Consider the following 16,332-nt stretch of genomic DNA (forward strand, 5'->3'; position numbering starts at 1 on the left):
AGGTGTACCTTATGGTTCATTGCTCAGGCTCCTTGGTTCAATTGCATCTTGTTTTTCCAATGTTTTCAGCAGTTAGTGTTTTAAGAACTCTCACAGTGATCTGTTCTTGGAAGCATAACAAAATGTTTAGTGATCAATTAACCGTTTGCTTCAGTAAGGCAAGCACCCCCTTTCTTGTGCATCTCCTTCAACTTTAGCTATGCTGAACTGTTTGTATTACCTAAGAAAATCTTGGTTTTTCTCTTTTGATTTCTTAGCATTATAACACCCCCACCCCCCTTTAGGAATTTAGTGTTGAAGACTTTTGTTAACGGTTATGGCCTAGGCAATTGGAAGCTTGCTGAAGAACAAGAGCTTATGCCTGGCTAAGAACTGGTGCAGCTTCTTTATAAACAGAGAAGGTTTAAATTCCTATTGTGCTCTTGGGTATACAGAAGTCCAAAGTGGTCATTGGGGAAATTAATGTCTGATAAGTCTCACCAAGGAAAGAAGCAGTGCCAACTTTATTGTATAAGGGGTGAAGTGGCACTAGGACCACTTACTGTATGTGGGGCCCTAGCCTGGGGCCTCTGCTACAATTATAGGGTCAACCCCACCCATGTAAGTAATTTAGAGGGTTTGGTTGGAAATGACCCTGGGATTGCTCTTTGTCAAACTCATATTGAGTGTTGTAAGAGAAGGAGACAACCACGATAAGGAGTTGAGGTATCAGCCTAGTCACCCTATTTAATTGGTTTGCAAAAACAAAGAAGAGACATGCAATAATTGCAGGGACGTCTTTACATAGTTCACAATAAAACTGCCAAAGATGGTGGAGCCTCTGGCTTTGGGTCCTTCCAACAGGAAAAAGCAGATGGACAGACACCGGAAGTGACGTCAGAGGTGTTATAGCAATCAATCATTTTATCTGCAGAGGGAGAAGAAAAAAAGGCATAATAGGATACAAAGCCAACCCCTGGAGCAGCAGTAGAAATACAGTGACTAGAGCCCTTCAGCTGCCCCCTATGCGCACATGTGTGACAGTGTGGACTAAGAGAAATAGAAGAACAAGTTATCTATATATATAATTCACTAAACCAGAAGACAAGTAGCCAACCATGGAAAGCATGCTGGAAGGGGCGTGGATTCACTAAGCCGCCGACAAGTAAGACACCCATGGCATACGCAGGAAGGAGCCACGCCCACCAACTCTAAGACCATTGGTTGCGACGACAACTCGCAGAGCCATGCCCACCAACTCGGACGCGACGACATCAGAAAAAACGGCGTCATTTATATTCGTCTGTCGTAGAGGCCACATGCACCTCCGAGCCACGTTGACTGTTCATAGAGGCATGTTTCTCACGGAGGTGAATCTCCATATGCAGCGTGTAAAACGGTTTGCGAGGGGTATCCCATGGGATCCTTAAAACAATCCTTTACAACTGAGGTTAAAACACAATGAAGTAAGCAGTCTTTAAAAACCAATACGCCCTGTGCCTCTGTTTCATTAGCGTCGGCGGTCCTCCAATTGTAAGTCACGGACAATTGTATGTTCCCCTCTCAAAACACAATGAAGGAAGCAGTCTTTAAAAATCAATAAGCCCTGTGCCTCTGTTTCATTAGCGTCTCATCTGCTTCATCCAATGGTCTTAAAGTTGGTGGCTGGGGCTCCGTGAGTTGCTCTTGCGAGCGGGCACATGACCAGGGGGTGTGTAAGCTTAGAGAACGAGGGTGGAGGGAGGACCAGGTAAGAAGAGGCATGTTTGTTGCGGAACTGAATCGCTGAATGACCGTGCGACGACGGTCAGCTGGCAAAAACTGGCCGACAAAAGCGTGTGCATTATACTTACTGAAAGGAGCATTACGGATTTTGCAAATGTTCATTTTTTTCCCTCCTTTTAGACAACTGTGTCTTTCCGGAAGTGTTCAGCAATCAATATATTATTTTTGCGGCGTTTGCCTGCAGGACCACGTGCATCAAGCGAGCGAGAGAGACAGCGACAGCGTGTGACACACACACACACACAGGCGGGAGAGAGAGCGCGCTGGACACATAGGAATAATAATACTTCCTTACATTGATATACCGATACTGATTCTCAGTATTCAAAGCGCTATCCACACAGGAAGGAACCGGGAAGCGAACACACAATCTTCCAGAGTCTCCTTACTGCAAACCAACAACACTACTACAGCCCCACAAGGCAGTTAAAAAATACACCGGGCTTGAATTTGTTTTCACTTCTGTGCATAGCATAGCATGTTACTTTTCTTGGTGGCTTATTACATTTCGGATGTTTCACATGTACATTGTTTCCCCTGTGCTTAAAAGACATTAAAAAAGTGTTTCTCAACTACGCCATGGTCTTAATGTTGATGGGCGGGTCTCCGTGACTTGCTCTTGCAAGTGGACACATGACCAGGGGGTGTGTAAGCTTAAAGAACGAAGGTGGACGGGGGAGGACCAGGTAAGAAGAGGCATGTTTGTCTTGGAACTGAATCGCTGAATGAAATTAAACGCTTGTGCATTGTACTTACTGAAAGCACCATTACGGATTTTGCAAATGTTCATTTTTTTCTCTCCTTTTAGACAACTGTGTCTTTCCGGAAGTGTTCAGCTATCAATATATTATTTTTGCGGCGTTTGCCTACAGGACCACGTGCAGCGAGAGCGTGTGACACACACACACACACGCACACACACACACAGACAGACAGACGCGCACTCGCGCGAGAGAGTGTGCTGGACACATAGGAATAATAATACTTCGTTACATTGATATAGCGGTGTTCTCAGTATTCAAAGCACTATCCACACAGGAAGGAACCGGGAAGCGAACACACAATCTTTCAGAGTCTCCTTACCGCAAAGCAGCAACACTACTACAGCCCCACAAGGCAGTTAAAAAATACACGGGGCTCGAATTTGTTTTCACTTTTGTAGATAGCATTGTTGCAATTTTACTTTTCTTGGTGGCTTATTACATTACGGATGTTTCACATGTTCATTGTTTCCCCTGTGCTTAAAAGACATTAAAAAAGTGTTTCTCAACTGTGACTACAAGTACTGACAACTGTGTCGTTCAGGAAGTGGTCACCCATCAATACATAATTATGCGGCGTATGGCTAGTACTGTATATTAGCAGAAGGAAAAGAGGACATTTGTTAGAGAGAGAAAATGAGAGACAGGAATTGATAGGGAGTGTTGTCCACTTAAAGTACCTCATCTCAAGTGTGTGAGTCATCTCCCCTGTTAAACTGAGGTTCAAGGCCTGCCTTGCAGGTCCAAAGAGAGACAAGAGATTTTGGATTTACTTTTGTTTATTTGTGGTTTGGTTACTTTATATATTTATGTGTCCCTTGTTTGTTTAGTCTGTATAATAAACACTGTTTTGCGATAATTTAGTCTTACTGCCATTATTTTGGATTTGGGGCCTATAAATTTGTGCCTTCTACATTTAGCATATTATTAAATGTAACTTTTATGTAACTTGAGTTATTAAAAGATGTGGAGGATTTCAATGTTGCATCCTCCCAATTAAGTCCTTGGTCTTCCTCTGACATAATGCATAGGTTTTATCAATTCGTGATTGGAGAGGTCCGTGGCACTGTATGTTTTTAAATGAATAAATAAATGCTCTAACTTCATGGAAGTACGTGTGCAAGCAGCCCAGGATGTTTGTTGAGGTGATTGGGGCTGATCTCGTTTGCACGTGACAGCATGATTAGTTCTATGTTGCACCCACAGAGGGATAAAAAGGGAGACTGTGTGAGTGAAAAGAAAAAAAGACAAGAACAATGACAGAGAAGGATCGGAAGTTAAATGGAACGGAAAGAAAAATAAATGGCAGGAACAAAGCCAATGCAGAGAAATGTAGGCAGTCAGCCAGGAAGAAAGCCCCAGGGAGGTGTGCATTGCCCGCACTTGAGGGTGCATGAAGAGTATCACTCCGGCTGACAGTCTTTAGGTCGCTGTTATGACCCATTTATTTAGAGGGTTCCCTCGTAAGGCCGAGGAGTGACAGCAGGAGTCAGAGCAGGAAGGCTTGGCATGGCACCCTGCTGGGAGCCTGTGATGGCAGCATGGTCCCAAGCCTGGATCTTAAAGGTTTCTGTGCCTGTCAGGAGGATGTCTCCTCTGGCTACAGGATCCCATCAGGGGTAAGCAAAGGAGACATTAGTTTTAAAAAGTATTTACCAGGGCTTGTGAGTTTTTATAGAACCGTTACTTGCCGTGTGTTTTAACCTCATTTTAAAGGCTCATTTATTGTTTGATTTTGGACCTTTTTTAACATCCACAATTCACTTGACTTTATGGAAGGATTATTTATTTATTTACTTACTTATAGACAAGCACTGCACTGAATTTGCACATTGGGCTTTTGAATCTTTGTTTGTTTGGTTTTAAAATAAAAGCATCTGCACACTTACACAACCATTTGACTATGTGTGTTCTCATTTACTGTGGCTCATTCTCAGGTGTGTTATCAACAGTTCAAGTGGCTCCTAGATGTGTCACAAGGATTGTGGAGCCTACCTGGATTGTCACACAATTGGACTAATATTTAGTGACTTTTCTTGTGGTTGTAAAGAAACCACAGATAGGGACTAAACCAGCAGCCTTGTATATTATGGTCTAGTTCCTAAATGCTATACAATTCAGACTGCCACTAACAGAATGCAGAAATATTTATTAAAAGTATGAGGGGGTTTAGTGTTTCACAGTGTAAGATGGCTCGGTGTTTTGGACAGACTATATAAAAATATAAGTTAGTATAAGAGTCAGATTTACTGTATGCTGTTGTATTTATTGTCTGTCATTAGTAATATACTGTCAGATTCCTATGGGAGATATGCAAGAATTTCTATTTGAAAATAGATTTGAACTTTAATTTTAAAATGTAAGAAAATGCAATTATATTTTAATGGTTAAGGCAATGTATTGTAAAGTACATTAATGTTTGTTCGGTGAAAATGCAATAATGCTACAGAAATGAACTCATAACATTTACATAAAAATAAAAATGTATCAATAAATTTTAATAGTCTTAAATTGTCTAGGCCTGATCTGTGTGATGCTAAGAGCTCCTTTAAAATGTGTAGAAGATTGTAATCTTTAAAATTAAGTGGTAAAATCATTGCCTTGTGGTTTAATTTTTTAAATATTTGATTTTTTAGAGTACACCTCATCTGTGTCCTACAGTGTTGCAGAATTTAACTCTGTGGCCAATGAAATGGCATGGTTTAAGGCTCAGAACTACTGCAGGAATATAAACTCAGAACTGGTAACTGTGGATAATGAAGAAGAAAATCAATTACTCATAAAAATATCAGAAAAGCCAAAATTTTGGATTGGGATGCATCGCAATGGTGACCAGTGGCAATGGTCGAATCAGGATAAAGTTACATATTCAAAATGGAAAAGAGATTTCTTCTGTGCTTTTGTCCATTCTGATGGCTCGTGGGATGATTCAGTCTGTCATGACAGTAAAAAATTCATGTGCTACAGCCGTAATGTATCAGTTTTAAGTATGATTAATACTGAAGTGAGTTTGAAAGCATTTAATTTAAACCAAAAACTAACATGTTATGAGTAAGATCCCCCCTCCAGCAGATCCCCCGTGACATTATTGGATAATGGATGGATGGAGAAACATACTGTATGTGATCAAAAGACAAATTACCTTTCTGTCTGGTAATTAAGTGAAGAAGACTATCCTCTTCTTTGTTCTGTATTCACAGAAACAAGTAACATTAGAGAGAGATTTGTCCTGATAAATGAGAAGAAGAATTGGAGCGCAGCTCAGAACTTCTGTCAAGTACACTACAAAGACCTGGTCAGCATAAGAAATAAGAATGAAAATGAGGAGATACTAAGGAATGCGAATGGCAATTCATTCTGGATTGGACTGTTCAACAACCCCTGGAAGTGGTCTGATGGAGGGAATTTAACATTTCAAAACTGGGACACCAACCAACCAGACAATTTTGATCGTAATGAAGCATGTGTGGAGATTCTTAAAAATGGAAGATGGAATGATAATAACTGTAAGAAACACATGAATTTCTCCTGCTTTAACAGTAAGGTTCTGATTTATTGTATTTACTAGAGAAATATTTCTTAAACTAAGCTCAATGGAAATTAACTATAATTTTAAAAAAAGCATAAATACATAGGTGCTTTGTACTCCAAACTTAATTTGTTTCAGGAGGCCATTTGAACTCCGAATCGTTCAAAATCTGAATCAGTTTTTCCCATTAGAAATAATGGAAAGTGAATTAATCCTTTCCCAGACCCTAAACAATGCCCATTTCGATAAATTTAAAACAACAAATACACATAATATAAGGTAAAATATCAATTAACAATTAAATACCCTAAATAATAAAACATGAAAGCAATAAATAAAATACATACTGTGTAATAAAATGAAAATTGCATTTACTGTACCTTCATGTTCCTTTTTCCCCTCAATCGTCAATACTACAACCTTCCTCTAAGGTTTTGTAGCTTCCACACTTATTTTGAATGCCATGGTTAACAGATATGGGTTATATGTGAATGTAAGTGAATTTCCCCTTGGGATTAATAAAGTATCTATCTATCTATCTATCTATCTATCTATCTATCTATCTATCTATCTATCTATCTATCTATCTATCTATCTATCTATCTATCTATCTATCTATCTATCTATCTATCTACTGTATATTATAAACAAACACACCAAAAATAAAGTAAAAAGCACTGAAAACACACAAGCCTAACTTAACACATGCTTTCACAGCAGAAGTGAGAGACAATTTGGGAGCGCAGCAGATTACGTTTACACTTGCTGTGTAAGCACCATCTGTTGTTGCCTTTTTTCAGTGCGTGTGCAGTTCAAACACAGAAGCATAGTTTGAACTCCAGATCAAATTTCTCTTAAATTTAGCATTTGAACACTGGAATATTCTAAGTTAGAATTGTTTGAAAGTACAAGGCACCACTGTAGTTAACAGAAAAATTTCAGCTAAGAAAAACAATAAAACAGTCAAGTGAATATTTGCATGACTATAAATCTCGACATATTGTTTCTCAGGGTCTAGTGTATCCACATCATACTACTTTGTGCCTAATTCATTATCCTGGCAAGATTCTCAGAAATACTGCAGTAAGAATTATACAGACCTGGTGACTATTGAGAATGAAACAGTAAATCAGCAGGTATTAGTACTGCCAGGACAAAGTTGTGGTTGGATTGGTCTCCACCGTGAAAATGACAAATGGCTTTGGTCCAATGGTGACCCTCTCACCTTCACAAACTGGAAGCGAGAGTTTTTCTGTGCTGTGCTCCAGTCAGATGGCTATTGGAATGATTCAGACTGCAGTCAAAAAAAACCTTTCATGTGCTACAATGGTGAGAACTTTTTCATCTTAAATAATGACATTTTTAAACAACTACAGATCTAAGTGTAAATTACAAAATTATTTTCTTATTTGAAATGGACTGCTCTAACATTTACATTAAGAACTAGAGTGTATTATGCAACAAACATTTGTAAGATGTTTAGTCTATTTTTCTTTATATCTGTCTGTCTGAATTAGTGTCTTTTAATTTTCTGTTTATATTCTTACCATGAAAGTATGTTTTATTTAGATCTATTTGAGATGTTACAGCAACCTTCCTTTGGATTACCGTTACACAAATAAAAAAAATTAACATTGTTTAGAGATTTGTAATGCAGCATATCAGAGTACAGTATCACACAAGCAAGCTGTTTTGGGTAGAAACAAGTGATCACTCCTAACTGAAAGGGCAACTTAATAAACAGGGTTTGGATTATGATTACCCTTGTCTGATTTTTCTCTCATGATTAATGAGATGATGCTTTGATCTTCCAAGTCAAGTTTAATTGGTCATACTCTGGAAATTGCAGTAATAGAAATTGAAATAGATGGGCTTGATGATCCGTGAGGCAGCAGCACTTAACAACAGTCCTGTGTTCAAATCAGGTTATATACTTTGCCTGTGTGTAGTTTGCATGTTCTCTCTGTGTGAAAGAGGTCATTTGCGAAGTGTGAATGGGTGCAGATGCTCATGTGAGCATGCACACACCGCTCAGTTTGAATAGAGTGCTTTACTGATCGCATATTGACTTGCAAATGAAAATGGCTCAATCAAGTGCTTCATTCACACCTCATTTTTATAGCATACATTTATTGGACATTTTAACCTCCACGAACACAGGATTTTATGGATGATTTATTTATGCAGATCTGGAGCACTGCACTTTTGAACATTTTGTTTGTTGTTGTAAATAAAAGCAGTTTTCCACCTTGGACAAACCCATTGCTGACTGTGCGTCCTCATTTGCCCAGCTCATCCTCAGGTATATTATCGAAAGCTCCAGATTCAAGAAACTCCTGAAATCAACAAGGGATCGTGGAGCTGACCCAGACCACCACACTTGCTGCGCTTTTGAGTTTTCCTTAAGTATGCGAAGCACCATGCGGGAAGCATATCGCGCAACAAAGCAGCAAGGAAGGGAGCAATGTGAAGGTAGTCTTTCAGCGTTTTTTGAGGAGTGTCTGTATCCTCTAGGGGTGTAAACAGCCCCCCTGCTCACAATATATTTGAGGAGTTTTATTTAATACGTAATATGTGCTCTGATTGGGCAGCTTCTCAGCCATTTGCCAATAGCGTCCCTTGTATGAAATCAACTGGGCAAACCAACTGAGGAAGCATGTACCATAAATTAAAAGATCCATTGTCCGCAGAAATCCACAAACCAGCAAAAAATCTGCGATATATATTTAAATATGCTTACATATAAAATCCGCGATAGAGTGAAGCCGCAAACGTCGAAGCGCGACATAGCGAGGGATTACTGTAGTGTTTTGGTCACACTCAGTTTACACAGCATAGTTACATTTTGGGAATAATTAGTAACCTTAGTAGGAAAGTTAATTTACACAGTGTAACTTTCTCTTCTGCTTGTATAGTGCTTTACCTAAGGTTATAGATATAAAAGGTAGTGTAACACATGAGGGCTACAAAAGGGATTAGGGACAAGTAATAAAAAGTCTGAAAGGGAAAATAGGGACATCTAGGACCCAAATACAACAAAACACTAACATATAAAAATAACATTTTTGGGTGGGCTCTTCCTTTAATGTGACCCAGCACAACTGATGAACAAATAACCATCTGAATACACCTGTGACGGTGCAAGTCGGCTCCAGGGTCCCTCTTCTATTGTGGTAGCCTCTTGGACCCAACACCGTTGATAGTCATGGCCAGGATGAGAAGAGCAAATGATGTCAAACACATATTAACAAAGGGGATGATGTAAAAGTGCTAGATTGCTTTTATTAAAAATAGTTTAGGAGGGCTAGAAGGGCCAGAGACTAGGAGTAGTTCTAGAGGTATGCTGAACTGAATAGGCACCTCCTTGGCTGCAAGAACCTATTGTGGATTAAGTCAAGGACACGGATCTGGTATTTAAAAGACAGCTTCCTGTGTTTTAACATTGTTTTTATGGATTCTTTATTAATGGGATTCTAACCTCCACATGAACACTTCATTTTATGGATTAATTATTTATTGACAATCTTTGAAGCACTGCACTTTTTGGACACCTTGATTGTTGAACTGTTTTTAATAAAAGCACTGATCACTTTGCTCCATCCCCACTTTGTGTGGTGTCCCCATTTGCCAAGCTCATCCCTCGGAAACATTATCGGCAGTGTTTTGGGTTAAAGAGGCTCTTGGTGGCACCGGGTAGCGTGGAGCAACCCACACCGTCACAACATCCTTTAAAACACTGAGAACTGTAAGCAACCAAATTCTGTTATTCTACCAATGAATTATCAGAGAGCATATATTGAGCCAAGGAAACCCTGCACTTACTCTCGGAATGTAAACAGCCTACAAACAAGGTAGTAGGAGAAGTCACTGTTGAAAAAAATCCCCCCCTCAATAGGTTTACATTCAATGCTTGCAACACGAAGAGCCATTTTTAGCTGTTTTATTTCCAAATCACAAGTTCTTGTGAACTCTAAACTAATAACATTTTCTACATTGCCAGAATCAATACAGACCAAGGTTTCCTTAATATTAACCATAATAGGGAGAAACAAGTTACTGTTGGCTGATCACAAACCCCTATATGACATTGGCTCTTCAGTTTCTCTGCAGTCTAGGACATTTTGCAACTACATGCCTTGATTGCCCCAATAAAATCATAGCCCCCACATCTGGTATCCCCCTTATTAACTGTATCCTTAAGATCATACTTGGCATATACATCTTTAATCTTGTTAAATAAGTCACTCCAAAAACTGTATAAAATCATCCCAACTGGAGTTAGCTGTCAGTATTTTTAAACACTATAATGAAATTCCCTACTGGCTTGTTACCCTCTTTCAGTTTTAATAGAGTGTTATAAACTGGGCAACTACGATAAGGGACATCATAAATTCTGGCAAATTCCTTTAAAAAAAGTCTCCAGTTAGAGAGTACAGCAATGCTTATTAACATATTAGATCTGATGTCCATTCAAAAGACTTATCTAAGAGAAATAAGACAATGAAAGCTGCTCTAGCTTTGTTGTTAGCATTTGTGTGAGGCTGAAGGTCGAAATCCAGTTTGCATTGACTGTGTTGTGTCACCAGAAAAATGTTCAGGATGTGGAATGTTGGGGTTCATTAACACCAGCAACTGAAGGAAGCGTTTTTGGAGCTTCCTCCATAGCAGTAACCTTGAGGAAGACATGCTGCATAGTAGTAAACTTGTCAACATATGTTTTTTATGTTGATGGCCCATTTGGGACTACTCAGAACAAGAGACTATGTTAAAAATAACTGAACGCAACCAGTTAAACATATACAAGTAAAATAAAATTAGTAATAAGATACACAACCTATATCAGTGTTTCCAGCAGGGAGCACATGCACCCTAAGAACAAGTTATGATTTGCAGCTGTTACCGACCTCAGGCCTAGGGGAACCTGGGCCAGGTACAAGCCACTGTTGCTACAGGGTGTAGCCACAGCAATATGGTGTAAAACATAAAAGAAACAGACAGCAGTCCCAAGTCTCAGACCATACTTCTCTGTTCTCTTCTACCTTTATTCTCCTTTTCCCAGAAATATATATATGCTTCAATTTCTGCATAGATGAACATGGTAATCAGTGAAAACAATGGTGCAAACCAATTTACTCTGTATAACAAATAGTGTAAACACATTTACTTTGAGTACTTGATTAGAAACCAATGTCCCCAGAACTCATTAATTTTCCAAGGAAGCAGACAGTTCTGTATCTACACATTGTGTGTAGATAAGATACTACATCAAAGCAGTCTGACTATTCAAAGCAGGTGACTCTTTAGCAAGACAGGTAAATATTTGTGTCCTGTAGATAGCCATCAGCAATAACCTGTAGCAGAATTTTCCAGAAATTCTGCCTTTTCTTTAAAACACTGGTTTATAGCCCATTACACTCTCCCCTATTTTTTTTTTGAGATGTCTCCTGACATCTTGCTCCAAAGGCTCGGCCTTTAGTTCAGTGTCTATTGTGTTTCAAACATAATAATCAAATTCTGGGTATGCTGGATACATTATGGTGGGGCTTGGTAACAGATACCTAGGATTCTGTATAACTGCATGGACACCAGGATTCCAAGGCTGGTATGATGGCTGCCCCAGTCTGTGGTATGTGAATACTTCTCTGGGTCTGACAGTGCGAGTCGATCTTCTTAAAGTGTCCCCTTCTCTGTCACTCTGGTGTTCTGTTGCTAGGTATTCTTGACCATTTGTGGGTTCCACTGCTTCATCAATATTCCCCACCTGGGGTTCAGCAACACTGGTCTCCATTTCCAGTCCTAATTCCCTTGATGTTCCTTGCAAAGGATTTCTGTCAGTTTCTCGTGGTTCAGGGTAGTCCTCTTGGGCCTTGGCTGTGAGCCTGGAGCGTGACTCAGATTCTATGACCTCAGATCTGACATGTGCAGGAAAGCATGGCAAGCGACGGGGGCCATATGAGGTTTCTGCTTCCTCATCGGAGTGATCAGATGCTGAGTCTGGTGTCTCACTATTTGTTTTTGCTGGTCTTTGCATTTTCCTTTTCACTGTGTTCAATTTAGTGTCTTTTCCAAGAGGTAAGTCATTGACAGGGAGCAGGAGGTTGCGGTGTAGTATCCGGGGTGTTCTGCTACCAACTTCTGGCTGTACCTTGTACACTGGGCTGTCTTTAATTCTCTCCACAATACGACATACCTCTTTTTCCCAGTAGTCACGGAGTTTTCCTGAGCCTCCTCTCTCAGATAGGTTTCTGACTAAGACTCTGTCACCTGGTTGAAGAATAGCGCCCCTCACTGTACGGTCATAATACTGCTTACCCTTGGCCGATGCTTTCCGACTGTTATCTGCAGCAATCTGGTAAGCTTCTTTCATCTTGGTTGCCCATTTTTGCACAAAGTCCTGGCTGTCTGTTTCCTCATTGTCAGTTGTAAGATTAAACAACAAATCGATAGGTAATCTTGGAGCTCTGCCATACAAGAGGAAAAATGGTGAATAGCCAGTTGATTCGTGTCTTGTACAATTATATGCATGCACAATTTGTGGTAGGTAATCTTTCCACTTTGACTTTTTCTCTTCTTCCAAGGTTCGGAGCATCTGAAGCAGAGTTCGATTTAATCGTTCTACTGGATTCCCCTGTGGATGATAGGGGGTGGTGCGGGAGTGAGTTATTCCAGATAGTTGTTGGAGCCTCTGAAATAAGTTATTTTCAAACTCACGCCCCTGGTCATGGTGCAGCTTTGCAGGGTAGCCAAAACGAGGGATAAAGTCTTGGAAAATCTTCTCAGCTGCGGTTTTTCCAGATTTGTTTTTGGTGGCATATGCTTGTGCAAAGCGAGTGAAGTGATCCATCAGAACCAGAACATATTCATAACCTCCTTTACTTGGCTCAAGATGCAGAAAGTCCACAGACAGCAGTTCAAAAGGTTCGCTTGTAGTAATAGAGCCCATAGGTGCTCTGTCTGGGTTACTAGGGTGCTTCTGCTTGATGCAGATGCATTGTCGAATTACATAATCTTCAATCTCTTGCTGCATGTAAGGCCAATAAAACCTTTCTCTGGCCAGATGAATCACCTTGTCAGATCCGATATGTCCCATATCATCATGGAGGCTTTTAAGGAGAACTGGTTTCAGCTTATGTGGCAAGACAAGTTGCTTTCTTTTTCCTACTTGCCTGTACAGTACTCCCTTGTCAATGGTGAGTTTGTTCCATTCATGTATCAGTCTCTTTGTTTCAGTTCCCATTTGTTCCTTGTCCTTCTTATTTGGACCCCATCCTCTGCTTTTGAGGTTAATCACTTCACTGATGGTAGCATCTTCTTGCTGTGCAACCCTAATATCATTTGGTGTGATTGTATCAGCACTTCCTGGCAACACATCGTTCTCCATTGAGGTGAACTGTAGAGCAGCCACCCATGGCACTTCTTTATCTTTAGCTGCTTTGTCCCCCTGCCAGACAGCTGAGACGACTTCTGGAGATATTGTTTCCTTATACTCAGTGATAGTGGCCTGTAAATCCACAGGGAAGCGGGACAGTGTATCAGCATCTGTATTTGCTTTCCCAGGGCGGTATTTGATGTCAAAGTTAAAGTCTGCTAATTCTCCAACCCAGCGATGACCCACTGCATTCAATTTTGCTGTACTCAGAACATATGTCAGAGGGTTATTGTCAGTATATACAGTGAAGGTGGGTGCATAATATAGATAGTCTCTAAATTTTTCACAGATTGCCCACTTCAGGGCCAAAAATTCTAACTTGCCAGAGTGGAGATGGTAATTTCTTTCAGCTGGGGTGAGTGTTCTCGATCCGTAGCCAATTACACGTAGTTTACCATCCTGCTGTTGGTAAAGTACTGCTCCTAGTCCTTCGTTTGATGCATCAGTGTGCAAAACAAAGGGCAATTCAAAATTTGGAAAAGCCAGTATGGGTGGAGTGGTGAGTATATCCACAAATTTAGAAATGACTGTACGATGTTCATTAGTCCATTGAACTGGTGTCCTTGAAGGTAGCTGTACATTGGATTTTATCCTCCCTCTTACTGTAGTCAACAAGCTAGATTTTCCAGTATTTCCAATAGTTCCATTTAAAAGTTCAAACAAAGGTTTTGCCAACCTGGAAAAGTCCTGTATGAAGGAGCGGTAATAACTAAGGAAGCCCAGCAATGATCTGACTTCTCCAACTGTTGTGGGTTCCTTTTCCACTAATTGTCGGACTGCTTCCAAATCCTTAGGGTCAATCTGTACCCCCTCTTCTGACACTAGACAACCTACGTACCGGATTTGTTGTCTGAATAACTCGCATTTCTCTGGTCGTAATTTTATTCCGTGCTCTCTCATTCGACACAGTACCCGTCTCAAGTCTTCCACATGGTCATGAAATGTTTTGGAAAAGCAAAGTACATCATCCAAATATGGAGTGCAACATTCATCTCTCAATTGTTCCAGTACCCCTTCCATGCATCTTTGAAATGCTGCAGGAGCGTTGCTCAAGCCAAAAGGAATGCGTACCCACTCATATAGCCCCCATGGGGTACTGAAAGCAGTGACAGATCTTGAGTCCTCATCCATGAAACCTTGATGATATGCACTTCCTTGATCCAGGATTGAAAACCATGAGTAGCCCCCAAGGTTATCCAGTAGGTCTTGAATGCGTGGCAGGGGGTGTCTGTCAGGGATGGTTTTACGGTTTAGCTCTCTAAAGTCCACACAAAGACGTAAACTTAAGTCCTTTTTCCTGACACAGACAACTGGAGAAGAGTAAGCCGAAGTGGACTTCTTTATCCAACCATTGTCCAAAAGGTTCTGGATGTATTCTTTCACCTCTTTGTATAAGGGCTTTGGAATAGCATTGTACCTTTTCTGCACAGGAGTATCATCTTTCAAGTGGATTTTTAGCTTCAAATCTGGAATGCAACCAATTTCACCATCTTCACATGAAAATACATCTGATTCTTCATATAACATGTGCTTGACTACCTCTTGTTCTTCCTCTTTTAAGTGGGACAAATCTACTGGTGGGTTCCATTTCTCCCTAGCAGTAACCTTGTATTTGTTGCTTCCCTGATTAACTCTACTGTACTCTGGGTGTGCAGCATTGACTTGGCCATCAACTAGCTGGCTGAGTATTACTGGGTCAGATGGTGGGGGAAGGACTGGCCAGATATCAATAATTTCTTCTAGAGTGCCTAATAATGTTCCACTAGGAAGGTAGATATCATGTAAGGTGTAATTTTGGAGAGGTATGGTAATTAGTTTTGAAGTACCAGTTGGATTGTCAACAATGGCAGGTAGTAGTTCAATGCCCTCTGGGCAATGATTCTCTGCTAGTGGCTCAAAAGTCATTGTGCCTCGTCTAGGCAAAGCCCTAATTTTACATCTCACTTGACATATTTGACATGCTGGGATAACCAGCCCCTTTTTGCCCATCCTTACTGTAATACCTGGTGATATTGCTTCCCCAGGTTTTACTCCTACTGCAGAGATGATATTATCTGCTGTGTCACCTTTCAGGTTTAATGCCTCACTCAGCAGTGCGCTAAGACTGGTGGTATCGGTCTGGTCACAGTTCTCTCGGATCAGTTCCTCTATAACATTGAAGCCTAACAGTGGACAGTTAACATGACTTTGACTTACTAACAAAGGAACATCAATGGCTACCTGCCCATGCCTGGAGCTCAGTATCTGAAGTGACACCTCAATCCACCCTTCAAATGGAATCTCAGTACCATTTGCTGCAGTAATACAGAGTGCACTTCCTGTTAATAAACTCTCAAGTGACTGAATCTTAACATCAGGCAATGTCTTCCTTACCCACTCTCTCCCTACTATGCTAACCTGTGCTCCTGTGTCTAACAGCATTTGTGTTTGAATTCCATTGATTACACACGTGACCATGCAGCGACTCCCAATTAGTTGGGCAGCACGTTTTTCTTTAGGGGGCAGTAGATATGTGTTTTGCATTGTGGGAGCCTCAATCTGGGGGGATCTGTTACTCCTGTTGGTCACTGGTTGTCCCCTCTCCAGTGACCTTCCCCAGTTTCCAGATTCCCATCTCTTAGTACAGCCAACAGCTCTGTGTCCCATCAAACCACAGCGAAAGCAGTGAGTACACCATTCTTTTCCCTGCTGGGCACATTCTTGACATCTTCTTTTAGGACTATCTCTTGAGACCTGAGTGTTTAATTGTGGCAGTGCACAGACATCTGTCCGAGTACTGTTACCAGTATGCTTTGTGATCTTTTCAAAATTTTTTTTTAGCATAGACACTTGAGCTGCCAGCTGCTCAA

The 16,332-nt window shown here is 40.6% G+C and overlaps 1 protein-coding gene across 6 annotated transcripts in view; it reads left to right on the plus strand.

Moving 5' to 3' along the window:
- The window catches only part of LOC114651415 (macrophage mannose receptor 1-like), a 425,221-nt gene that overhangs the window by 139,833 nt on the left and 269,056 nt on the right, over window positions 1-16,332 (plus strand). For all 6 annotated transcript variants that reach the window (XR_007936117.1, XM_051932998.1, XM_051932993.1 and 3 more), the window contains exons 4-6: window positions 5,162-5,494; window positions 5,726-6,064; window positions 7,066-7,383. Coding sequence is in view for 5 of the 6 variants with exons in the window: in XM_051932998.1 (XP_051788958.1) it covers window positions 5,162-5,494; window positions 5,726-6,064; window positions 7,066-7,383 (990 nt within the window). In the remaining variant the exon portion in view is untranslated. The remainder of the gene's footprint in view (window positions 1-5,161; window positions 5,495-5,725; window positions 6,065-7,065; window positions 7,384-16,332) is intronic.

This window comes from Erpetoichthys calabaricus, chromosome 1, assembly GCF_900747795.2.
Source record: "Erpetoichthys calabaricus chromosome 1, fErpCal1.3, whole genome shotgun sequence".
In the NCBI taxonomy this organism is placed as follows: Eukaryota; Metazoa; Chordata; class Cladistia; order Polypteriformes; family Polypteridae; genus Erpetoichthys; species Erpetoichthys calabaricus.